This window comes from Nothobranchius furzeri, chromosome 9, assembly GCF_043380555.1.
Source record: "Nothobranchius furzeri strain GRZ-AD chromosome 9, NfurGRZ-RIMD1, whole genome shotgun sequence".
In the NCBI taxonomy this organism is placed as follows: domain Eukaryota; kingdom Metazoa; phylum Chordata; class Actinopteri; order Cyprinodontiformes; family Nothobranchiidae; genus Nothobranchius; species Nothobranchius furzeri.
In genome coordinates, this window is record NC_091749.1 from 26,259,213 (window position 1) to 26,284,855 (window position 25,643).

A 25,643-nucleotide genomic window follows, 5' to 3' on the forward strand; every position below is an offset into this window, starting at 1 on the left:
AAATGTTAAATAATCATTATTATTATTTTGCTCATTATAAATGTGTTTTAATCAAATTAATGATTATTATGCCTTGGGTAATCATAATAACTAATGAATCAATGCTTAATTAAATAATATTTGAAGATGTTATAATGACCTTCACACACACACTCTCACAGTAAACTCCAAAACACATTTGCTCTGACGCACAAGTTTTGCTTTGAGAAGAGAAAGGCTTTTGCTAAGTTTTCAGTTCATGATTCAGTTCGTGTTGGTCAACGAGAGAGAGGACGTGAGAACAACCGCTAACGGGGGACCGGAGCCCGCCGGTCCCCCCCCCCCCCCCCCCCCCCCCCCCCGCCATTCCTGCCAAGCCAGACAGGAATAGCTGAATTGCAACCGCTAACGCAGACTCGTCCAGAGTCTTTTGATTTCTGAGTAATTTAAACTTAAGAAAGCGCATCTGCAAACGCTTTATCATCACGTGTACCGAGGTCAACTCTGGACCGGAGCGTCGGACACCTTCGTCTTCTCTGCCAGCCAAGGTGCCCTGGATGAAACATCCTCCTTTGACGTCCCAGATCTAAAAGAGGGTCCGAATACGGTGAGACAGTCCACAACAGATAGCGTTTGATGCATCTTTTCCAACAAAACCTAAGTTTATTCAAACCATCACTTTTCACTCAGACACCTGTTTCTTCCTGAAGCAAAATCAGACGCACACACGCATTCATCTCACCTCATTTTCAATTTTCACACATTCAACACAAGGTCTATTTGAGCAAGTTTAAAATATCAACTGTTAAAGATTGTTCAACAAAGTTGCCAATGTTGATTGTTGTTTCCTATGCTTGTCATTTCAAAATCATTAGTTTAATTTGAAGAATTAAATCTTTTAACTTTGAAACTTGTCTCTTCATTGAACTGAAACAAAGATCCACGGATATTATCAACAGTTTATCGATGAAAACAACCTTTGAGTCTTCTTAAAACTATAAAATTTGGTTATTAATTTATTACAAATTAATATCACAAATTAATATGTAGGATGGTTCCTCTTTCATAAAAGAGCATAAACCATTGCACTACATAATTGACAGAGCCTAGCCAGGTTATCTACACACTGTAAGCACAGATGCTTTAGCAGCCTCCAGCAGTACAGAGAAGGACTTACTGAAAGACTTTGTCTCATTGAGGGGTCAGTTCCTTTTGAATATGGCAGTGATGGACACAGCAGCAATGTGGTAAGCTTCATGTAACTCTACAGTGTTGGCAAACTTTACCTTTGACTTCCATTAATGGGCTCTTGAATATTGTTTTGGTAGCATTAGCATTGGACCTGCTTAAGTTAGGACCATGTGCTAGTCATTTGAAACAAAAATGTGAGGAACCAGTTGAGAGCCGAAAGAGTCGGTTCTTTTTAGTGAGACGAGCCGTGAGAACCTGTTATCTTACACGAGCCGGAGTTCCTAATCAGTAAAGGAGTTTCAACGTGCTTCCATCATGGTCCCTCCTACTTTTTAAAATTATGCATCCCCCGCCGCACACACTAAGTCCAGATATCCTTACATAAAACTTCTCCTACTAACAAAATACCAGTCCGTATCTGTATGTTCAGTCTGACTAGTATTAATACTATTTGTACTGGGATAAATGATTGCTTTGTAAAATAGAGATACAACAAAGAGAAGTGGTTGTTATCAAATATTTTGATTAATACAATTCAAATTCAGTCCATCTCCACCTGCTGGTGTGCCTATTATCAACAAGAATAAAAAATAAACACAATCAAACTTTTATTGGAAGTTTCTGTTTTTTAGTGTGTTAGTAATTTCTGCATTAATCAGCTGGTTTGTGGTGAATAAATAGTGACTGAGTTTAGGTTTTACTACTGTAGGTAGAATAGGTGTTTAACAACCTGTGTAAATTCACCAGAATGCAGGAGATTGCATTTACACCAGTTATTTTTCTGTGCCCCCCCCACACACACACTTTTTTTTTATGCTTATGACACCCATGGGGTCAATAAACCGCAAAGTTATCTCTGTGCAAAAGTCAGATTTTTAAGCTGAAAAGGTAAATGTTTGCCCTTTCATTTTGTTGTTTGCTTTTAAGATTTTCACTGGTGATATTTTGATGATCTGTTGTGCAGCCCTTTGGTCCACTCTGGTCATTTTAAACATCTTCAATAAACACATTTGATTAGAAAAAATATATTTAAACAATTTCTGGATAAATCAGTCAATCGTCGTATGTGACAGGTTTATTTCAACCAAGACTCTGAAATTAATATACACTCATGTTCCTGTTCTTAGCACATGCAAATACCACGTAAGACCTGTAGGTGGCACCATAGGCTCTGCTCATCAGGACAATTTGAAGCTTTCAGGTTTCTGTATTTGGCAATTTTGTTAATCCCTGGAAAAAAAAAAAATATATATATATATAATTGTGGTCTATCACAAACTCTACATCACAGTGACTCCAACTCCCGTTTCCCAGTACACCATAATACAAGTGTTACTGTTTTAATGAGGAGATCCTGACTCAGGAGCTTCTCCGTCTCTGCAGGGTCTGTCTCAACTCTTTCAGCAGTAGAAGTCCAGCCCGTGTTTCTTCAGATGAGGATCTGGTCTCATCTGTAGTCGGAGCAAGCTGGGCATGCGAGGCACTGCCACAATGTGTCCAGCCGTGCAAGTTGCAGGTCACTTTTGAGTCCAACAGAGTCTCCTTCATGTGTTGATTCTCCCGGGACGCTGCCTGCCACACCACCTTCAGTTCCTCCTCCAGCTCTCTGGAGAAATATAGATCCAAGAAGAAAGCATAACAAAATAGAAATAAAAGCATGTAGATTCATTCACTGTTTCCCTCTGCAATCACTATAAAAAGGAGCTGGAGGGAAAGTGTGTATGGTGTGTGTGTGTGTGTGTCGGGGGGGGGGGGATTAATTCTTCAGTTATTTAGTATTTATAACTGGTTTCTGCAGATAAATGGGCAGAACTATACAGCAGAGCACTGCCCTGAGTCATGCAACATGGCACCCACACAAACACTGATTATAAGGACCTGGTTGGTAAACATAAAGCTTTGTGAGACCTTCATGGTGTTTTTAGCAGTAGAAGATGAGATCTGAGTGTCTCAGTGACTCACCGAGTCTCTCCGGGCTCTGCATTCAGACCGGTAAACACAACTCTCAAACATGCTGCTAGTAGTCAAGATTGACACAAGACTGAATTACTTGTTTTTATTACCTGTAAGCCACAATCAACATGATTACACCACGGTTTAGCTCAGATGGAGTCTTTATGTCCTACGAATGGCATGTTATTTACCCCCCCACCTCTGACAGATGGGCCACATATCTGATAAACACTTCATGGATTTTAATCAAACCTTTCAAATTGGAGGGAAACTGGCCTTAAAACATATTAATGGCTCTGGTTTATTCTATTTTCCAGGTGTTGAGATGAAGTCTGATGAGAAAGTATACGAGTCAGACACAACACACATTCTGAGCACTAACAGGTCACACTAGGTCTTATCACACGAGCATAGTGGCATTTTATTTTCTCATCATGCATAAAAACTATGATTTATGGCAGGTGTGTAACCAAAGAGTAAGAGCCTTAGCATTAATCATAAATAATACCGGTCCTGTGCTGTTCTGGTGGACTACAGGTCCTCTCCTGGAAGCTGCCAGAACATCACTTCTTTATAAAGTGGTTGTTACATCTCCCAATGTGGATGCGTGTGTTTATTTGAGAAGGAATATATTTTGTTTTGTTCTAGGCTCCGCCTCCTGTCTGACTGGGTGCTGCATCCTGATTATCACCATATCAATAATTAGCAGTGCCCTATATAATCAGTGTGAAGTATTTTGGTCGTTTGATAGCCATACACCCGTGTTTGTTGTGTAGACCTTTTCAGACAATCTTTGTCTCGTTCCAGTTTTCTCCTGCTTATGTGCTCGTTAGCTTATTTTGTAGGTTTGCATATTTGGGTTTAAGGAGTTAGGCAAGTCAAACTATTCTTTTCTTTTAGGATTGTTTTGTTTGATATGTTGGCTTGAGTTCTCCCTCACGCTGAAAACAGCAGCCATCTTTAAACAATGACATAAAATAAAAGTCTCAAATGCCATCTGGTCTCTTCCTTCCACGTCTAGATTTATGTTAGTCCCTCATGTCTTCTAGGCCAGCCAGGGGACGTAACCATTGGTCCTTACACACTAGAATCGGCTCCACTCTGCCTGGACCAGGTTTTCCGCGCCAGACCAGATGTATTTTCAGCCCTCTTCTAGAGGAGGTCTGCCTGAAGCCGAACCTGGCCGACACACTCACTGCTGATTGACTGGCCAACTCAAAAGCACTCCTACCATTAGGGGAGCCGCCGATTGGCAGATAGAATCCTCCTGCAGAGGCTTCCTGCATGTGCGATTCATTATCATTCTGGATGCTGTGGAGTAAACGAGCCTCTGACTGAAGCCGTTTAACTCTGTTTCTCAATGCTGTGAAGACACACACACACACACACACAGTTCTGCCAGACACAGCAAAGCAGAATGCAAAATCAGAGTCAAAGTCTCCAAAAGAAGACTGGTCAGGCACTTTTGTTTAATAATGGTGATACAGCGGTCTTCTCCGTGCTCTTTTGCTCCGCCTACATGCTCAGAGATGCACTCATGACATCACTGACCACAAACTGCTCATGTGCTCAATCATGTCTGCAATCCTAAAGCTGGGCGGACACTGTGCGACTTTTTCTCTCGTAGCACTCAGCTTCAGCTCAAACTGTACGACTTCCTCGCAGGGCAGATCTCATGAGTCATGTGCTCACACTGTACGACCCAGTTCTCGGATGCGACCTGACTGCTCGCACTGTACGTCTGGTAGCAACACGTCGGACCTAAAAATATGCTAAAAATAGCAGTTTTTACACAACACGTCAGACTTTTTGTCTTGTCTGTTGTCCTTCGGGAGTGCTGCAGGAGGACACACAGGGATTTATGGGGGTTGGATGAGGAAAACGAAATAAAGAAAGTAAATCTGTGTTTAGTGATCAGTTTAATTTGACATGAACACGACAAACACGCTTTCTTGACAATCTTTGTGAGTAAAAAATGTGTAGAAATAAAAACGAACAACGTGTGTTATTAGGGAAATAGCGGGCGAGCGGTGTTGATGCATGATTGCACATGCGCCGTGAGCGGTTCTGATACTTTTTGGGTCGCAGCTGCTCGTAGCGCCGCTTCAACAGTGTGATACCCTCACGAGGGACGAGCAAAATTTCAAACACGCCATAAGTTTGTGCGAGCTCACGATTGCTGATCGGTAGCTGGTCACGTGGTGTTAATCGCCTCTCGTAACCCCCTGTACACTACACGACGCTCGGCGCAAAACTCGCCCCGATCTCGTGGATTCTCGCACGAGTGGAAAATCGGCTAAAAAAAGTTAAAAAGTCGCACAGTGTACACCCGGCTTAAGGCAGTAAGAAACGAACGCGGTCAGGCTGGGGCGAGCGGAGTGGAGCCAATGCTAGTGTGTAAGTGATGCACCAGTGCTTTTTGGATCTGGTTTATGAAGCATGTACCTAAGCATACTTTACACATTACATACACATTTTCCTGCTGTCTGAGGACCATTCTCATAGGTGCAGTCACCAAACCTCAAACATAGGTGGCAGATGACCAGAGGCTTACAGGGATATTTTAAATGACCAACGGTGTGACTTTGATGAACTAAGAGCCTCTCTGTTGAGTACTAGCTCCCTTTAATGTTATTCAGCGTGCGGATAGCTGACCGCAAATGTTTTGGAGGATTTTCAGCATGACAGTGAAAACAGACAAGTAGGGCTGCAACAAACGATTATTTGGATAATCGATTAATCGGATGGGGTCTCGACACGATTAATCGATTAATCGGATTACATAGGGACATTTTTAAAAACTGCTAGGGAAACGTTATTTTTCTCCTTCCCTCACTTTATTAAACACAACATTATTAGAAAACAGTTCAATAGCAGAAAAACAACATGCCATCACCTAAATTGTCTTATAAGGTGTATAGACAGAGACCCTAAGCTACACCTATCTGTGACCTAAAATGCTTGGTCCAAGTTAAACAGCTTAAAGAGCAAGTCAACCCCTACCAGAGTCCAACTCCACTCCCGCTTCATGTTTGAAAAATGCAACACATGCTGTTGCCTGGCAGACCGAGAGGGCGGAGCCGCTAACAAATACACACACACTCAGGGTCACGACAGCATTGTGACATCATAATGTACCAGTTTACATCATAGCATACTTCTTAGCCAATAGCGGTGGCAGATTTAAATTAAAATACAGTGCAGAGTTTTTACCTGACAACGGCACAACACTGCCAGTTTTAGGCAGAATATTTAAATTTTAACTAAGATGCACTGAAGTGCCAAATTATTGACGACACGTGTCTGCAGCACGATTAGACACTCGTTTATTTAGTCTATCAGCAAAAAAAAAGTATTTGGGGGTGACTTGCTCTTTAAGGGCAATTCTCATCTGTTTTGTTTGATCTCATCTGTAGATATTTATTATAATTGGGGATGTCAAACAACTAATTTTTAAATGTAATTAAACATAGGCTGTGAATTAATCAAAATTAATCACTATTTCCAAAAATGACTGAAAAATACCAAATAAAACAAAAGTAAATGAATGCCATCCTCCTTGTGATGATGCCCTGGGCAACTGCCATAAAGTCACATCAAGAAATGCTGCTGATCATTCCAATGATCCCAAATAGACTCACATTAGGCCACATGAAAGCAACTGAACCCAAAAATATATTAACCAGTATATAACTGCACTCTCACACAACACGCCTGCAGCAACAGTTAGGACTCCTCCCTCCCTTTTAAAAGCGTTTTCGCTTCTGAGGACATTGTGGTTGTAAAACCACATGCTAGTAGTCTGGCCCCGGTGTGATCAACCAGTTTCTGCGGGAATGTGACGGCGGAACCGGTTCGCAGCGGCGCGAGTCGTCGCACCCCCCCCCCCCCCCCCCCCCCCCCCCCCGCATATCTAATAGCGTCGCGCTTACAATTTTAAAGACTTTTTTTTACGAGCTTAGGGCATGTCTAGCCTGTGTAATAATCCGGAGCTTGGGTGAATCACTTTTGAAAAGTTTTTAACTTACCCGGACACCGAGCTCTCTCCTTCCTCGCTGATGATTCTGACATGCTTGCGTTTAAGACGCTGCATCATCACCGTAGTATCCCCGTGCCATGCTGTCTGACCTACAAACGTTGCATGTCTTCGCCTGATTTAACTGAAAATGCTCCCAAACTTTAGAAGTTTTTACTTTTTGGGGGTCTCGCTGCTTCTGCCATGTTCCTCTTACAAACACCTGCTGGCTCTCCACCGGTCTGCGCGCAACGGCGGGCGGGAGGGGAGGGGGCTTTTGGAAGAGTTGCGCAACACAACGAATCGATGACGCAATTCGTTGCCAACGCTTTTAGTAATCGATTTTCATCGAATTTATCGATTCGTTGTTGCAGCCCTACAGACAAGTACATCTTTTATTTTTAATTTTTAATGCGTCTCAGGATAAATGCAGGACTTGGCCCGTGGTCTAAAGACCACCTTACAAGCTCTACCCCCACTGGATGCATTTTGAAAGAAGACTGCAGTATTTCAATGAGCTGCTGCTGGTCATTTATTTCTCTGTAACAGTTTGTCTCCTTCATTAGTTCAGTCCTGGACCATCAACACTGCATCTATCCAATCACATTGCAGAGTAGTTACATCTCCATGAATGACTCTGGGATACCAGCTCTGTTGATAACACTCTGCATCCGTTCACAGGGTTCAGCAGCATTTGTCTGATAGTGATTATGTAATATTATATACAGTCTTTTATTTAGGTCTAGTGACCAGGGCCGTGCAGAGACCTTTGACGGGGCGGGTGCTCAAAGTAAAAAAAGGGGCACTTACAGAGCAATCCAATAAGTTAGAAAATTCTGATAATGAGACCCTTGGGTTCAAACAACATAATAAAAATATATCAATTAGTGTCATTAGTGTTAATGTTAGTTCATAAATAACAGTTTTAGTTTATAAAGCTGACCTATATCTAGAGGTGTTACAACCACATTTTTGCCCCTGATCCGAGTCCAAGTTGTTTGATTATTGATTATCTTCCACTACTGAGTCCTGTTCTGATACCAGGTGGTGATGCAACTCATTATAAAAGAAGAAAGAAGTCGTCCTTCTGTCTGTATTTGTCATTTTGTTATTTTAGCCTGAAAAGGTCACTCATTCAGGAAGTACATTTAACAGAAGTTAAGATACGTTATTGCTATTGCACAGGTGTACAACCAAAGATATTTTGTGCTTACTAAAGACAGCTCTAGTAAGAGGTAGTAAAATAAATGTAAAATAAATGCACCACAGAGACTTATCCAGTTTGATCTACAGCTATGTTAGCTGAGATCTTTTTCCTGACAGTAGAAAATTCTTGATCCCATTCCATGATCTCACTGAACGTAACACTAAACATGAGAGCTCTGCTACCAACCTAACAACAACATCCTTTACACAAAGGCACCATCATCACATACGTGGCAGGAGTCTCAGAGAAACTTAGAAGAATCTTCTCCAAACACAACATCCTGGTAAACTTTAACCCAACAACACCCTCAGACAGAACCTGGTCCATCCAGAAGACAAAACACCCAAACAGAAGCTCGGTGGGGTCGTTTATGCAGTCCAGTGTAGGAGCACTGTCCAGATGTTTGCATTAGAGAAACTAAACAACAATTACACAAGAACATAACACAACACAGGAGAGCCGCCTCTTCAGGTCAAAACTCTGCAGTCCACCTTCGCCTGAAGGGCAAGGGACACACCTTTGAAGATGACAAAGTCCACATTCTGGACAGAGAAGATAGATGATTTGAGAGAGGAGTAAAAGAAGCTATCTATGTCAAAACGTGAAAACCCCACTTTAAATAGGGGTGGGGCTTAGATTTCACCTTTCCAGTACCAATAATGCAGCTTTGGTCAAGGTCAAGGTCAGTTTTACTTACAGAGCGCATTTACAGCAGCAAAGCTACACCAAAGCGCTGTACAAGGTAAAACAAATCAACAATAAAAACCTAAAATAAGATGAGCACACAACAGTCACAATCTATAATAAAAACTGTTAAAAACTATTAAGATGCTCAAGTCAACCTGCATTAAAAGCCTAATCAAAAAATTGCGTCTTAAGAAGGGATTTAAAATGCTCTAGACTCTGTGTGGTCCTGATGTTGAGAGGTAGCTTGTTCCACAGTTTGGGACCAACCACAGAGAACGCTCTGTCGCCACGAGTCTTGTGGCGGGTTTTTGGAACTGTTAAAAGAGCTTGAGAGCTGGACCTCATGGTTCTGGCAGGGACGTAAGCGGACAGCAGCTCAGAGATGTAAACTGGGGCCAGGCCATGAAGGGATTTAAAAACAAAAAGTAAAATTTTGAAACGGATCCTGTAAGAGACAGGAAGCCAATGGAGAGAGGTCAGAACCGGGGTAGGGCTGGGCGATATGACGATTTTAGACCGTTTTATGATCTACACATCTGACGGTCTGTCATTTTTGAGAGACCGTTTTATCACGATTCACAGCTCTGCTGTTGAATTTCTGCCTCTGAATGAAAAGGGAACTTACCTCAGGCGAATGACACGCCTTTGTTTGACCCTTAACCAATCAGAGTGAGTCATAGTAATACATTAGTGCCCCGCTTGTTTTCATTTGTGTGTGAACAAACATGGCTTCGCCGCGGCTGAGCGACACGTTCCGAAGAGGAACGCAGGGTTTCCTTAGCGCGCGGCGCTAACAACTTAGCGACGTGACATGTCTCGGAGAAAGCTTAAAAACACGTTGGACGCTTCTTCTGAAGCAGGAAAATAACACCGCTTCTTAAGCAGAGCACGACGTCACCTCGGCTCGTTCACCCTCTGCCGAGCCGGTGTCGGTACCAGACTGAGCTCGGTCACTGGGTCGCTGGAGCTGCGCCGTGACTGCCTGATGGAAAACCAGCGGGTTTCATCAGACTCGTAGTTTCTTGTTTTTGTTGGGGACCCCTGTAATTTACCGCTCCCTCCTGCAGTCTTCCCCTATTAACATTTAAAATGATTCTGTAAACTCCGTGTATCAATAGAAACAATCTCTGCCTCTGCCAGCTGCAGTAAATGTAGTTTCCAAATAATAAGACGTGCATTCATCTGTGTATCACCTTTGATCCGCATTAGTGATATTTTCAGCACCAGAACAGTGAAGCAAAGAAAGATTCCTGAGTTTGTTAGTAATTTTATTTATTAGGTGCATCTAACCTGTTCTATTTTTCTCTGAAATGAGATCAAATCAGTGCTTCTATGGGTTGTCTCCACTCTGCACTGGAAAATTTTACTTTATTTAGAGACTTGTTGCAGAAAATATTCAGAATGCCCAGTTTTTTGCTACCACAAGCGATCTCTGGTCCAGCCGCACATCAGAGCCGTATTTGAGCTTAACTATCCACTACGTGAGCAACTGGGAGCTACATAGTATTTTGAACAAGTTAATGTTTGCACAATACGTTTGCAATTGACATGTTTGCACTTTAAATATGTTTACGATTTTAATTTATGTTAAGTTACTAGAAAAACGAGAAAAAATGATTTTTGTAATTGTTTCTCTCAGGGCTTTTATCATCTCTGGTGTGAGTTTAAAATATAAGTGTGTTAGCACTGTGCTGATTATCCCTAATATGAATAAATGTTTATTTATTCAATGTTTCTCTTCTTTAATACGCAATTGAAGTTATGCTATTCATGGATAAAAATCGTGATAAAATCGAAATCGTGATAAAATATTGGAAAAATCGTGATATTCTATTTTTGCCATATCGCCCAGCCCTAAACCGGGGTTATGTGATCCCAGTTGCTGGTTCCAGTCAGCAAGCGAGCCGCTGCATTTTGGACCAGCTGAAGTCGGTGTGGGGAGGACTGGTCCAGGCCAGAATACAGGGAGTTGCAGTAGTCCAATCGGCAAGACAGGAACAGGTGGATGACATGTTCGAGGACATTAGCAGGAAGGTATGGTTTCACCTTTGCTATCTGCCTTAAATGATAAAAACCTTATTGGACCACTGCACTCACCTGTCTGTAAAGATTACAAGAACCGTCTAAAAACACACCAAGGTTTTTAACACAGGGTTTTAGAAAACCAGAACAAGGACCAAGAGGACCAACAGCATTGTTTAAAAGATTAGAACTTTTTTTTTGAATCTCATTCAGTTTCAGTCTAGGTCACACCTTCCTGCATCTAATCAACACGATGACTCACCACCAATAGAGGCTAACGACTCATCGGGAGATGGAGAGGCGGGGTAGTCAGAGTAGTTTCTGCTCTTTAAATAACAACAGACAGCTACAGCTTATGAGCTTGACTCTCCCATATTCCAGTTAGAACTGACAAAGCTCCTCAGAGGAGAAGTGAAACGTTTTAAAGACACCAAAGAAGTCTAGTTGCCTTCATCTGAACTCTTTGGAGTAATAGTCAATAATAAAAAATACATAATAAAGTAATAAAACATATATAATAATGCTCACATTCACTTTTACCATCTCTTAGTGGGAGGTGGAACATTTATCACGGTTAACCCTCTTATGACCATAAATATAACTGTTTTTTTTTTTGTTTTTGTTTCATGGCTTTAAAATTGTAATAAAAGTGTAAAATGTTTGTAACTCTGCTCCTTTTTTCAGAACAACCTCAGTGTCTGGTTTGTATTTAGTGTTTATGTTTATTAAAGTCTGTAAAACTGCAGCTTAAATGAAAAAAAAAACAGATTTGAATTTTCTTTACATTTATTACTAAACATGAACTTCAAAATGACTTGAGCAAACTATGTCAGAAGAACTACCGGTATTTAAACTCAGAACTGTGTTGCAAACACTCAGAAAACAGTGTGACCCTGCAGTCATTAAACTGTTAACCAGTTTAATGACTGCAGCCTGTCTGTGACCATAGGTCTACGCTCTGGTCCAGAGAACGGGATACAGTAAAATAAATACTAGGAATCATAAAATAACACTCATGGGCTACTTCACAGCTGTAGCTACATTTCTACCAGCATTATGAAGATCAATAAGCAGATAAAAGGTTAAATCCAAACATTTCATTACAAAAAGTCAACTAATAAAATTCTGCACTGATAAAATGATATTTTCAGCTAAATAAATATTTATTGTACGTATAAATAATGCTGGAATGAAGCTGAATCATTTAGTAAACAGTTGAGTGTTCAAATAAAAACCAGTGTGACTTTAATCTGTCCCTCCTCATGTCACCATCTACAGAAACAGCCTTCTGGGACACCTGACCAACCAGGTGGATTTTATTTGTGACGTTTCCATAACTTTATAAAAGCTGCTGATGAAGATGATCAGACTGTCTCCACCTTTCGGTTCTCGCTCTCCCGTCACGGTCCACACCGTTTCTTTCAGTGACGCTGCAAAGCTGGTTTCCTTCTAATAGCGATTTTTGGAGTAACATGAATTACATCATGTGATACCTCGTTGGAAAGCTCGTTTTATGTACTTTTAGAAACCGTTGTAAGTATTTTTATTCGATTAGTAATTCAGAAGTTATGACCCGGACAATCTAGAGTGAGACACATCCGTGATTCTTTGAGTTTCTGCAACACTTCAGGAGAAGTCTCTCTCATGTCTCATTTTCTGTCCCAGACATGCAGCTACCTGACTCTGCTCCACACACACTAACCACGGACTCAAACGCACGTAAACAAAAGCTCTGATATTAAAATCTATCCAGGTGACGTGAAGCAGGCAGAAAAAAAAACTTACAGGTAGATGAACGCAGGGAAAACACCGGTCTGTCGTCTCCATGGCTAAAAGGTAGAGCGACAGCAAGGACAACCAATCACATGTTAGTATGATGCGGCAGAGCCAATCAGTGAGCTTGTAGGCAGGTCTAAGGGAAAATAGTCTTCAGCTTGAGGCGGCTGCCTCCGCATGGTCCTAGTGCCAAATTTGTATCACAGTATAACAGTTTTGTAAGGTAAAATCTGACGAACGACCGGAAAAAGGGCACTTTGTGCACTTCGGACAAAAGGGGCAGGGTCTCAAGCACCCTCCGCACCCCCCTCTGCACGTGCCTGCTAGTGACTGTGGTTATGGACATGGGAGTTATGTCGCATGCAGCTGTTCTGAATTGGTGTCACCGAACCATCTGCAGGACTAGCTTCTCTCCTGTTTACCTGTAAAAGGAGTTTCATCTCACCCAGGGGTAGGCAATCCTGATCCTGGAGTGCTGAATCCAGCATGTTTTAGCTCCAACACGCCTAACTGAATAGTTGATTCACCTGTTTACCAAGTTATTAAGCACTGCAGAAGCCTGTTGTTCACCTGCTGATTAAAATCAGGTGTGTTATAGCAGGGTAAACACTAAAACATGCTAGATAATAGTACTCCAGGGCCAGGATTGCCAACCCCTGATCTAACCCAAACAGAAAACCACATTTCACAGATATGAGATTGTCAAATTAAAAACACAGAACTAGTGTGAAGAGTCCAATTTACACCTAACTTCATTACTTTCCATTAAATTCAGACCAGAAACCCAAAGTCCAATTTACTGCACCACCAGAGACCAGGCTATTTTATTCTTGTTGGGATTCTCTTTAGCATCCAGAGGATACTTTAAATTGATTCTCGATAATAAGTATGTGTCTCTAGTTCAGTTACTAATAAATAGTGATACAGAATTAGAAATTAGGTTAGTTTGTGAGTCAGATAAACATGATGATTTGATTTTTCAGGTCAGTCAGTCCTCAGCCACCATCTGCTTACAGCTACCAACGCCTGAAGCTTTCAAGGGTGGAAAGACAGCAACAGGAGCCAACAAACAGGATACTGGGTAACTCTTTACAATAAGGGTCCCTTTATTAACATTACTATAAGATCTTGCTTATTAATGGCCTATGTAACATTAGCAAAGGGAACCTTACTGTAAAGTCTTCCCAGATATTTTTACAACATTCCCCACAAAATCACAGTCTGTTTTATCCTCCTTTTCTGTTTTAAAAATGTTTCCAATTTTCTTGGTCCTAAACACCAAAGACCGCAGCATCAATGAGATCCAACGAGAGATCAGATCAGTGTCCCTTCTGTAAGTTAAGGACTTTTATCACAATAAAATATGATCTGAAACTAATGGTACCGCCAATCTAATGAAAGTGCTCTTATCCAGGAGAGAAACTAATGAAGCACTTCAGCTGCATTATTTAAAGGCTGCTTCATGTTTACACACAGCTAATCTTTCTGTTTCCGTAGCAGATATTAAATTTCTGCATTTAAGAGGGAGAAAAGAGGTCTGAGGGCTCAAACCCCTCCAGACTCCCACAGATTCTCAGGGAGTGCTGACTCCCTGGAGGCGACGCAGAACTCAACTGGCAGGAGGCAATCACAACCAACCAGCATCTTTGTGGCTGTTTCATGAGTAGAATACAAATCAGTAGATCAAAGGGAGAGCGGACAGATTTCCCCTCACTTTGAAAGTAAGAACTTTATCTTGGGTGGAGTAGATTGCTGCTAATGCACTAGAGAACAAAGTAAATTCATTTTGTCACAGCAGCCAGGAAGACCAAAGCTCAACACCAATAACTAAAGGTTATGAAACCGTTTTCATCTATAAACATCCTGATGGGAGTTGAAGCTGCTCCAGTAGCCAATGCAGGGGTATAATGCAACAGAACAACAGCATCTACACAGACAGACCTTCTTTATGCTAACTAGTAACCCTCATGGTACACAATTAAATGAAAACAACCTGCCGGTGTTTGGCCACAGCTAAACACAACATCAAGACAAGAAGCCATCATTAAATGTTTCCAAAAGCAATTTTGCTGCAACTAAAATTATATACAAGTGGAAAATCCTCAGCAAAACAGCTAAATCCTCCACAAGTGGACAATCCATTTACTAAATCCTGAGGTCAGATTGTGCAGAGCTCAGAGAAACTTCAAAGAGCTGAAGCTCCAGGCTTCAGACGGCTTGATTAATGTTAAAGCTCATAGCAGCAAAATCTGAAAAACACTGAACGACTAAGTGCTTTAAACATAAATATACGATAAAGCAATGACAGGGGAACGAGAAGAATGGAAATTACTATACAGAACCTCTATAAGTAGTGTGGGACACACAGCACTTATGGAAGCAAAGGTGCACCTGGAGAATCCACAATAATTTATTCCAGACCATGTTTGGCAAAACCCAAACAGATGGTACCAGCTGACAGCACGGCAGTGGAGGGCTGATGGTTTGGGCTGAGTCCAACATGAACTCCTCTCCTCTGCAAAGTATTGGGTCCAAAACTTTAAACAACTTCTGAAGACATCTGCCGGTTATAATAAAAGCACGAGGACTTTCCTGAGATCCTGTAAAGCCAGAGGTGTAGTCATGTGTGAGGGGATGTGAGCGATTAGTCATTAGGATGCCCTCTAGGCAGAGCAGGACAAACTCTTTAAAGAATTTGATTAGCTTGCTTACATTTGATCGCAGTGGGCAGCAGGCCAAGAGACAAGTCTAAAAGCAGACTGACATAAGGAAGGGACATGCTAGACTGTTTTTGGAGTCTCAGTCTGGATTATAGTAAACCAGTTTAACACCACTCTGGTGATCTAAAAATATCAGTGACTGTACGGTGTGGAAATTACACTAATGAAAGTAAATTAATTAATTAATTTTTGAAAAGTGTTTACAGCAGATTTGTCAGCTTATGTTTGAAGCCTGTTCTAAAATTTGAACTTAAACTGAAGATTTTTATTCTACAATATTAGATCTAAAATATCTACTACATTGTGATTTTGAAGAAAAAAATGGTTGAAGACTTTGGCACTAGGGCTAGACTAATATATCGGGGCGATATTTCACATTTTTATATATCAGCATCAGCTGATGTACTTTCTTAGTAAAACCAATTTTAAGTCAGGCATATCCTTGGGCAGCCCGGTGCTGCAGCTGAATTTAATTTAAATGTATATTTATGCTCCTGAGTAACATCTGCAACATCAAATCTGTAAACATTATTTTCAACAAAAATTTCTTTTTGTATATTTAATACTTTGTCAGCTAATTGGTTTGTTTACATGTCAGATTTTTTTTCCCGTGTCCTATCTGGCTGTGAAGCAAACAGAATTAATGTCTGAATGCTGGTGACGAGCCTTACAGATTTACTCTCAGGTGGAGCATCAAAGCTTCTGCTTTCATGTCACGCCTGATACCTAAAACGTTATTGTTATTGTTTTTGAATGCTTTATAATTCCGACCAGACACGGAGACAGAGGTGAAACAGAAAGGAGCATGCCTGATTTTAACACTGAGCAGTGCACATAATAAAGATTTAGTTGGTTAAAGCCAGTGTTTAAAAATGGATTCTGCTTCAGAAATGTTGTGCATCAACTGATGGTATTAGTGACATTTTAGCATGCAAACAAGATGAAAAATGTCTTGGTGTCGGCCGTGAAACTCTGCACAAAAGACCTGCAGCACATAACAGCCATCGACTGACCATGAGCTTGGCATCGGCCATAGAAAAACCAGCATCAGTCAACCTCTATTTGGCATAGACCTACGGAGGACTAGATCTTAAGACAGAAATCTAGTCAGAGGATAAAAGAACGTTCTCAGGTGTAATAAAGCTCCTCTGGTCTTTACCAGGCTTCAATATTGTTCAAATATAACATCAAGTGAACAGACACACTTGACAGAGTCCATCATGTCATTATTACTTGCACTTGCAGCCTTGCACCCTTCAATTGCACGTTTCCGGCCAGGGATGCGAGTATGTAGGGTGTCTCGATTCTCTCGCCTAAACACGGTTTTAATTGTTTTCTATGCCTTTTTATTTTTATTTTCCTTTTAATCTCTTTTTAAAAGAAGACTGGTTTTAACCGATTTTAGCCCAAGAAAGCTTTTAAGGACCTTCTTTTATCTGGCACATTTTAACTGGAGTTCGGACTGCTTTTTACCTCACAATGGCTCCACTCACCTGCAGTCCTGGGTGTGACGGATGCCACAAACTTTCTCAGAAGGTTTTGGAGCTTGAGCGGAGGATCTCCACGCTACATCAGATCCAGGACCACGAGCGGGACGTGGATATCATCTTTGGCCATACACTCGCTGCCGCCGATAGCGCTCAATTGGCGGATACCATCCTGTACCAGCCCGGCGGGGCTGTGGAGGGTGGACCCACCGCTGGTTGTCCAAGCGGCCTCTGGGCACCGGAGACCCGTGAAATAACAACTGCGGAGGAGGCAGAAGGGGCGCGCTGGCTCCAGCAGGGAGCCAAGGCGAAATTCCTCCTTTGCTCCACTCCAACTCTCCAGGGTGCCTGGTCGACGGTTGGCCGCGGTGGGGGGGCCCGGAGCTCCAGCCATCGATCTGCTCCATTTGGCCTCCCACTCACCAACCGTTTCGCGCTACTGGAGAAGGACTTCCCTCCGCTGACGGCCTCTTGGCCCTGTAGCTCCACGGTACCATCCTCCGATTCCATCGAGCCGCCGCGGGAGCAGTTGCCGGACGCCGACGGCCCTCCACGTCCCGCCCAGCCCTGGGCTGCAGCCCGAGCACGACGAGGAGTTACCACCTTCACCCCAAACCCACAGAGGGAGCCCTCGGCCCAGGGGAACCGCTGCAGTCCCGGGGAACCGCTGAACAACATCCAGCAGGTCCCGGATGGATCCTCTGCTCCAGCCGACCCGCCACCAAGGACCCTCATCATCGGAGACTCAATCATTAAACACATCAGGATGAGTGGAGCCGTCACTCACAGAGCGAAAGTCATGGACATTGCCAAACGGATCCCAGACCTCATCCACAATCACCCAACAGTGAGTAAAATTATAATCCACGCCGGCACCAACGACACCCGCATGCAGCAGTCTGAACTCCTCAAGCGTGATTTTACCCATCTTTTTAGCCTTTTACAAACCACCCATCTGTGTGTTTTTATCTCTGGCCCCATCCCCACAGTTGATAGAGGAATTGGACATTTTAGCCGAATTTTATCTTTGAACACCTGGCTTTCTTCTGTCACTGTGCAGCACAACATTGCTTTTATTGACAATTTTAACATTTTTTGGGGCAGGAAGCATCTGTTTGGGCCTGACGGACTCCATCTAAATAGACAGGGTACCCACACACTTAAAATGAGCCTGGCCTGCCCACGACCACCTTTACCCACCACACCACCCCCAGCTACCCCCACGCCCCAACCTCCTCCCCCCACATCATGATGTCCCACTGGTTCCAGGATCCTATGAACCCATTTATGATTTTAACAGTAACCCACATATTGGACTTGGACCCTTGCACACCTCTCACATACCTGTCATCAGCAGAGAGCGATCACAAAATCATAAAACTAACCGGTCTAATCTTAATAATCTTAAACAGCTGTCAAGAATCTCACCCCCAGTAAATCACACAGTCCCTCCATCTCTAGTTACTATCAATTCAATTCAATTCAATTCAAGTTTATTTATATAGCGCCAAATCACGACAAGAGTCGTCTCAAGGCACTTCACATAATAAACATTCCAATTCACAGTTCATTAAGCCAATCAGAAACAATGTTTCCTATATAAGGAACCCAGCAAATTGCATCAAGTCACCGACTAGTGTCAGAGTCTTTACAGCAATCCTCATACTAAGCAAGCATGCAGCGACAGTGGAGAGGAAAACTCCCTTTTAACAGGAAGAAACCTCCAGAGAATCCTGGCTCAGTATAAGCAGCCATCCACCACGACTCACTGGGGATCGAGAAGACAGAGCAGGCAGACAAAGACACAGACACACACACAAACACACACACACACACACAAACACAAACACACACACACACACACACACAAACACACACACACACACACACACACACACACACACACACACAGACAAGTAATGTGTCTATAGTTATATTGTGATGTCTTAGTAAATATTCTATTTGGTGAAAGATAAACTTTATTGTATTTATCCTAGTGGATCTATAATTAAACGGATAAACTAGTATTAGCACATCAAAAGTCAATGAAAGCAAAAAGTTATTATCAGGAACAAAACTTTTATTATAAATGACCTCATTTTAGATAATCACCTTAAATGTGTATTTTTGACAGAAACATGGCTGAGTTCGGATGCTCCTGCTGTTCTCACAGAGGCCTCCCCACCAAACTTTAATTTTACTTATTCAATAAGAAATGGAAAAAAGGGAGGCGGAACTGCTTTTATAAGCTCATCTACACTTTCCGCAAAACCTGTTTTATTTGATAACTTCACCACTTTTGGATATAGTGCAGCCATTTTTAGCGATCTTCAGATTTTATGTGTTAGGCCTCCGAGGCACAGTGCACTTTTTATACAGGAATTTTTCGAGTTTTTATCAATTCTGCACAACTCTTTTGATAGTATTATTTTAGCTGGTGATTTGAATTTACACATAGATGACCCTGCAGACCCTTTTACCACTGAATTTTTAAACATTTTGAGTTATATGGATTTTACACAACATGTTGCACAACCAACCCACGACAGAGGACACACCCTGGACTTGGTCATCATGTATGGTCTGTCCACCGGTGTGTCCTCTGTCGTGGATTTAGCGATCTCAGATCATTTCGGTGTGTTTTTTGACATCACCAGCATAATTCAGCAGGAGACCTCTGTGAGAACTGTAATGAAACGCCATCTAACCCCTGAAGTGGCTGCTGGTTTTCTGGAAACTTTTAAAAAGATCCCTCCTATTAATTCAAATGCCCCCTGTGATTTTATCTTCAATGATTTTAACAGCAGACTTAAATCTACTCTGGATTTGCTCGCTCCACCTAAAATTAAAAAGCTACAGCCTAAACCGGCTTCCCCTTGGAACAATGAAAACTTAAAAATGTTGAAAAGATCTTGCAGGGTGGCGGAGAGAAAATGGAGGAAATATAAGAACACAATTAATAAACAAATATACACTGAATTATTAAAATCATACAATAAAGCTGTTAGAAATTCCAGAAATAATTACTTTTCTAAAATCATCTCTGAACACAAAAATAATCCCAAAATTCTGTTTTCTACAACTACAAATATTTTGGTTCGTGAATTTAGTTCCCTCCAGAAAACCCCCTCGGATGCTCTCTGTGAGGAGTTTGCAGCCAACTTCAGAGGGAAGGTAGACACCATCAGACGTAACATTTTTTCCTCCCAATGTCATGTTGCTCCCGATCAATCTGAGAGTGTGTGTCTACCTGAGGAAAACTGGACAGTTTTGTCTTGGTTGAAGCTGAGATTATTGATAAAGTTTTCTCCTCAGTGAGGCCCACCACATGTGTTCTGGACCAGGGCCGGAGTGGGACACATTTTCAGCCCTGGAGTTTCAGACCCCAGACCGGCCCACTTAACGAATTATCATTAAAATCATGTTAGAACTTTATATGTATAGTCTACAAAAGCACACTACTCGGTAAAGCCTTGTAATTCAGTGCAAGAAAGAGTTGCTTTACAATGTAGGTTTATTTGAACATCAGTGCACATCTCCAACATTGTTCTTTACAACACATTCTCTAACAATATAACAATCTACCTTCTGTTCAAACAGCTGTTCTGAGATTTTCAAACCTTTAAAATGAAATGACTCAGCACTCCCTTTCACACTTTTTCCAGTTTCCCTATACTCACCTGCACACAATTAAAATAATCATCTGTAAAGCTTTAGCACATTTGATATGGAAAACACATTTTTGTAACCAATTAAAATATTTTCTATGGCAAAATATGCAGGCTTATTTCATTTTACTTTCATTCTAATAGCGATCTGTTGTGGGCTTTGTGCATTTACTAATAAAAATACAACAGGTCACTACTATTATTTGGACATTAACCCTTTGATGCATGAGTAATGAAATCTTCAACCACGATTTTTTAAACAATTTTTTTCATTCATATTTAGGTGTGAATGAAACAAATTTCAACAAATATCTTTTGTAAAATTTTGTTAATTTACAAATAGTTTATTACATGTCCAACTCAGGGGACAGTGTGCGTTCTGAACATGAAATGTGTTGGCTTGACTTGCTGAAGCACAAATGGAGGGGCTCACATGCAATAAAGTCTTCAACAGCTGTGCTTAATAGCAAAAATAAATAAATAACAATTTTGAGTACCTGTCCACTGTAGAGACGCATCAAAGGGTTAAAATTATTATAATGAAACTGATGTTTGCACATGAGTTGGCTCACCTTCTATCCCAACAGGAGCAATACCCTCACTCCTGGCTCTTCTTCTGACACTAAATCACATTGTGTGAAAATGGTCACAATTCAGCATTCATTTTCCTTTTTTACACGCTTTCTGATCAATGCTGAATCATCTAGCATTTTAGAACACTTTCATATAGAGCCAGGATAGTTTTCATCATATAAATTTTAATAATATTCAGTTCACTGACTCAATAAGTAATCCTACCTGTACATGCCCGCTCTGGAACTGTGGGCTTCTGCCTGGTGCTTATTAGGCCTACTGGATCTTGTGTTTGACTCTGAGGGGCTACAAGACAGTTTGGTGGCATCAGTCACATCATACTGTTAATTATATTACATAACGTTATGTCATGATGCCATATAATTCATTATTGATGCTTAATTAACTTGAATGGTGATTTGCAGCTGGTAAAGTTTAACATCTTGACTTGCCTTACCCGTTTTATCTTCATTTGAAGTTAAAGACCGCAAGCTTGTTTGAGAAAAAAGGTGCTCATTTTGGCACATTTAGCTGCATCTGTTTCCAGCGCTTTCCTCTTTTTAATTCTTGCCTTCTCCGCGCCACCCTTGCTCTTTCTACTTTCCATCTTTCCGTCAACTGCATGGTCACGTGGTGCGCACAGGCGCATACAGGGAAAAAAAAATAACGAGCGGCAGCCTGCAGGTAGAGCCAGCCAGAGACAGCCGGGAGGAGCGTATGAGATCAGCCCGGCGGCCTCAGTGCCATGACTGAACACCGGCACAAAAAAATAAAAATGATAAAAAACAAAAACGAGAGCACCGGCCCATGCGGCCCAAACATCGCGCGGCCCACCGGGAATTCTCCAGACCCTCCCGATTAGCCACTCCGGGCCTGTTCTGGACCCTATCCCCACAAGGTTTTTTAAACAATTTTATGACTCTTTTAGAGATGAGATTTTAACTTTGATGAACTGTTCCCTTCAGACGGGGGTCTTTCCTGCTGCTTTTAAACGGGCGGTGGTCAGACCCCTGTTGAAGAAGAGCAATTTAGATTTTAATGACTTTAACAATTTTCGACCGGTATCCATTTCTAAGCAAAATTTTAGAGAAGCTTGTTTTAATACAACTTAATGATTTTATCAACCACCAACATGTCCTAGAGAAATTTCAGTCTGGTTTTAGGGTGAACCACAGCACTGAGACGGCCCTTCTGAAGATTTTAAATGATTTTAGAACAAATTATGATGCTCGGAGGGCAACAGTGTTGGTTCTGCTGGGTCTAAGCGCTGCCTTTGATACAGTAGACCACACTATTCTTTTAACCCGTTTAAAACAGATCGGCCTCTCTGGTGTTGTTCACAGCTGGTTCACTTCCTACCTCACAGACAGGACTTTTACGGTGAGTTTGGATACCTGTTCCTCTGGGGTCCACAGCATCACATGCGGTGTGCCTCAGGGTTCAATTCTAGGACCAGTGCTTTTTAACCTCTATATGCTCCCTCTGGGCAGCGTCATCAGGAGACATGGGGTGAATTTCTACAGTTACACTGACAATACACAGTTGTACATCTCCGTGTCTCCTGATGACGTACAGCCAATGGAAACACTTTTTAACTGCATTTTAGATATTAAATCATGGATGACTGAAAACTTTCTCCAGCTCAACCAAGGCAAAACTGAAGTTTTAGTCATCAGTCCTGAGGCCCAGAGAGAGAAACTTTTGCCTAAACTACAATCAATGTCTTTTTATCCATCACTACAAGTGAATAATCTGGGTGTTATTTTCAATTCTGAGTTGACTTTTATTCCCCACATTAAAAAAATCACAAAAATAGGTTTTTACCATCTTAAGAATATCGCCAGAGTCCGCCCCATTCTCTCTCGGGCCAATGCAGAGACGCTAATGCATGCTTTTATAACCAGTAGAATTGATTACTGCAATGCCCTGCTTTCTGGTCTTCCCAAAAAGAGCATCTCAGGTTTACAACTTTTACAAAACTCAGCAGCACGTGTCCTGATGAAGACCAGGAAGCGGGAGCACATCACTCCGGTTTTAAAATCACTGCACTGGCTCCCCGTATGTTTCAGGATCGATTTTAAGGTTCTTTTAATGGTTTTTAAGTGTCTTAATGGTCTTGGGACTTCTTATCTTTCAGAAATGCTTTTACTATATAAACCCTCGCGGTCTCTGCGCTCCTCTGGCAGCAGTCTCCTAGTTATCCCTTAAGTTAAGACTCACACCCACGACGAGGCGTACTTCAAGTACTACGGCCCTCGCCTTTGGAACGGGCTGCCAGAGGACCTCAGGGCCGAAGGGAACATCCAGGCTTTTAAGAATAGGCTCAAGACCCACCTTTTAGCTTAGCTTTTAACTGATTACTATTTATCTATATATACATATTTATCTCTTTTAATCAATTTTATCATTTTATTTATATCTTAGTGTTTTTACATGATTATGTTTTCTTTTACTATCTTTATAATCACTTTTTATCAGTTACTTTTTATTCATATTAGCTTTTGTTATTTTACAGTTATATATTTTAATCCTCCAGTGTTTCCTCTGTGGAGCCCTCTGCCTTGGGGCCGGTGGCGGCCGGGGCGCTCCTCGGGTAGTGTCCGGGCAATGGGGGGGTTTCTGCCCTCCCCCACTGGGCGTCATGTGCCGGTGTCTTGGCTGCTGCCGTGGATCTGTTGCTGTCAGGGCAGATGGCTCCTGATGTGTCGTTCATTACCTGACCCATCTGAACTCAGCCTATTGTTTCCTCTGTTGTTCACGTGTGTGTGTGTGTGTGTGTGTGTGTGTGTGTGTGTGTGTGTGTGTGTGTGTGTGTGTGTGTGTGTGTGTGCGTGCGGGTGATTGTATGTCCACTTTGGAAGTTGGGTGCGGGAGGGGAACCGTAATTGTCAATTGTTTTATACTTGGGGAGGGGGGCTGGGATGGGAATATGGGATCTATGGGGCCATTTTAATCTGTGAAGCACTTTGAGTTGCATTTTTTTTTGTATGAAAAGCTCTATATAAATAAAGTTGATTTGATTTGATTATTTATTTAACAAAAACTGAATGGAGGTGCTGTGTGTGAGAAGCAAAGTCCATCCTCCTTCAGCAGCACACTTTTTGTGTCTCTCGCATTATTGTGGAGGAATCTTGTCCCACTCCTCTCTACAACATTGATTCTGTTCATGCAGGTTTGCAGACACTAGTTCCTGGTCAGCTCTCTTCAGTCAGGTTCACGTCTGGACTCTGACTTTCTTTTTAAGTCGCTTTGCTGTGTTTAGATCACAGTTCTGTTTCATGACCCAGTTTGGTTCAATCAGCTGTCCGACATCTGACTCTAGTTCATGTTGGACTCAGTGACCGTAAGGAGCCCAAACCATCATCAGGCCACCACTGTGCCATTTGGTATCAGCCGTTTGTGCTGATGATCAGTTTATTTCTAGACAAAGAGCTGTGCATTATGGTTAAATCTCTCTCTTTTGGTCTTATCAGTTCAAATGTCGTTCCTAAAACCTTACGATTCATTCAGATAGAGATGTTTAAATCTGTCAGGTTGCCATGTTTGCTTGTGTTAAAGACAGCAGATTTTCTCCTGTAATCCTGATGAACATGCATCAGCTAAATATTTCCTAAGTGTGAATAATTTTTCCTTCAGTAGAACAATGGACTAGAAAGTGCTTGGAAAATTAACTTTACCCCTTTATAGACTGATGGGTAACAACAGCCTCGGAGGTCCCTGCTGATATCGTTCCTCTGTGTGTTAACACGCCTGTATGCTCCAGACCAGCAAACTGATGAAGCTCCTGCTTTTATGGAGGAGCTCACGCTGATGATGATCAGTTAATCAATTCTCCAACCAGCTGCCCCTGACTAACCCTGAAACCTCTTAGATCATCTAGAAGAAGCAGGGGGCACTTCGTTTTTCACCACTTAAACCTGGAATCTATCCTGCGTCTTGAAATAAGATTTGATCCTTTTACAGACTAATAATAACCAGATACGTGTGTGTCTTGATACATGGAATAAAAGATGGATAACTTTGTTTTTTCTAATAACTGTGAAAAGAAAATGTAATATTTTACTATTTTTTATTCTTAATGGGTGAACTTAGTAAAACTATTAACTCTAATCTATAAAAAAAAGTTAAACTGTTGTCCTGCTATTTAATGAAAAACATCTCCACATACATTATCCACACCCCCCCCCCCCCCCCCCTTCTCTCACCCCTCCTACCGTTTGGACTGCAGCAGTTTTTCCTCAGCCTCTTGTCTTTCTCTCAGCAGCCTCTGCAGGTGAAGGATCTCCCTCTGGCAAGAAGCCGTCTTCCCTTCCACTGCCTCCTCCAACGCTGCCAGCCTGGTTGACGCCTGCCTGCGGTACACCT

The 25,643-nt window shown here is 41.8% G+C and overlaps 1 protein-coding gene across 3 annotated transcripts in view; it reads right to left on the reverse strand.

The window, feature by feature from the left end:
* Positions 1 to 2,230: 2,230 nt before the first annotated feature.
* Positions 2,231 to 25,643, reverse strand: part of cep89 (centrosomal protein 89) — a 110,510-nt gene continuing 87,097 nt past the window's right edge. For 2 of the 3 annotated variants that reach the window (XM_015953933.3, XM_015953932.3), the window contains 2 exons: positions 25,493 to 25,641; positions 2,231 to 2,776 (listed from right to left, as the gene is read on the reverse strand). In XM_015953933.3, coding sequence (XP_015809419.3) covers positions 2,530 to 2,776; positions 25,493 to 25,641 — 396 coding nt within the window. In that variant the 3' untranslated portion in view covers positions 2,231 to 2,529. Of the gene's footprint in view, positions 2,777 to 18,918; positions 21,328 to 21,503; positions 21,585 to 25,492; positions 25,642 to 25,643 lie in introns of those variants that run through there. The other variant, XM_070554727.1, reaches the window with a different exon arrangement.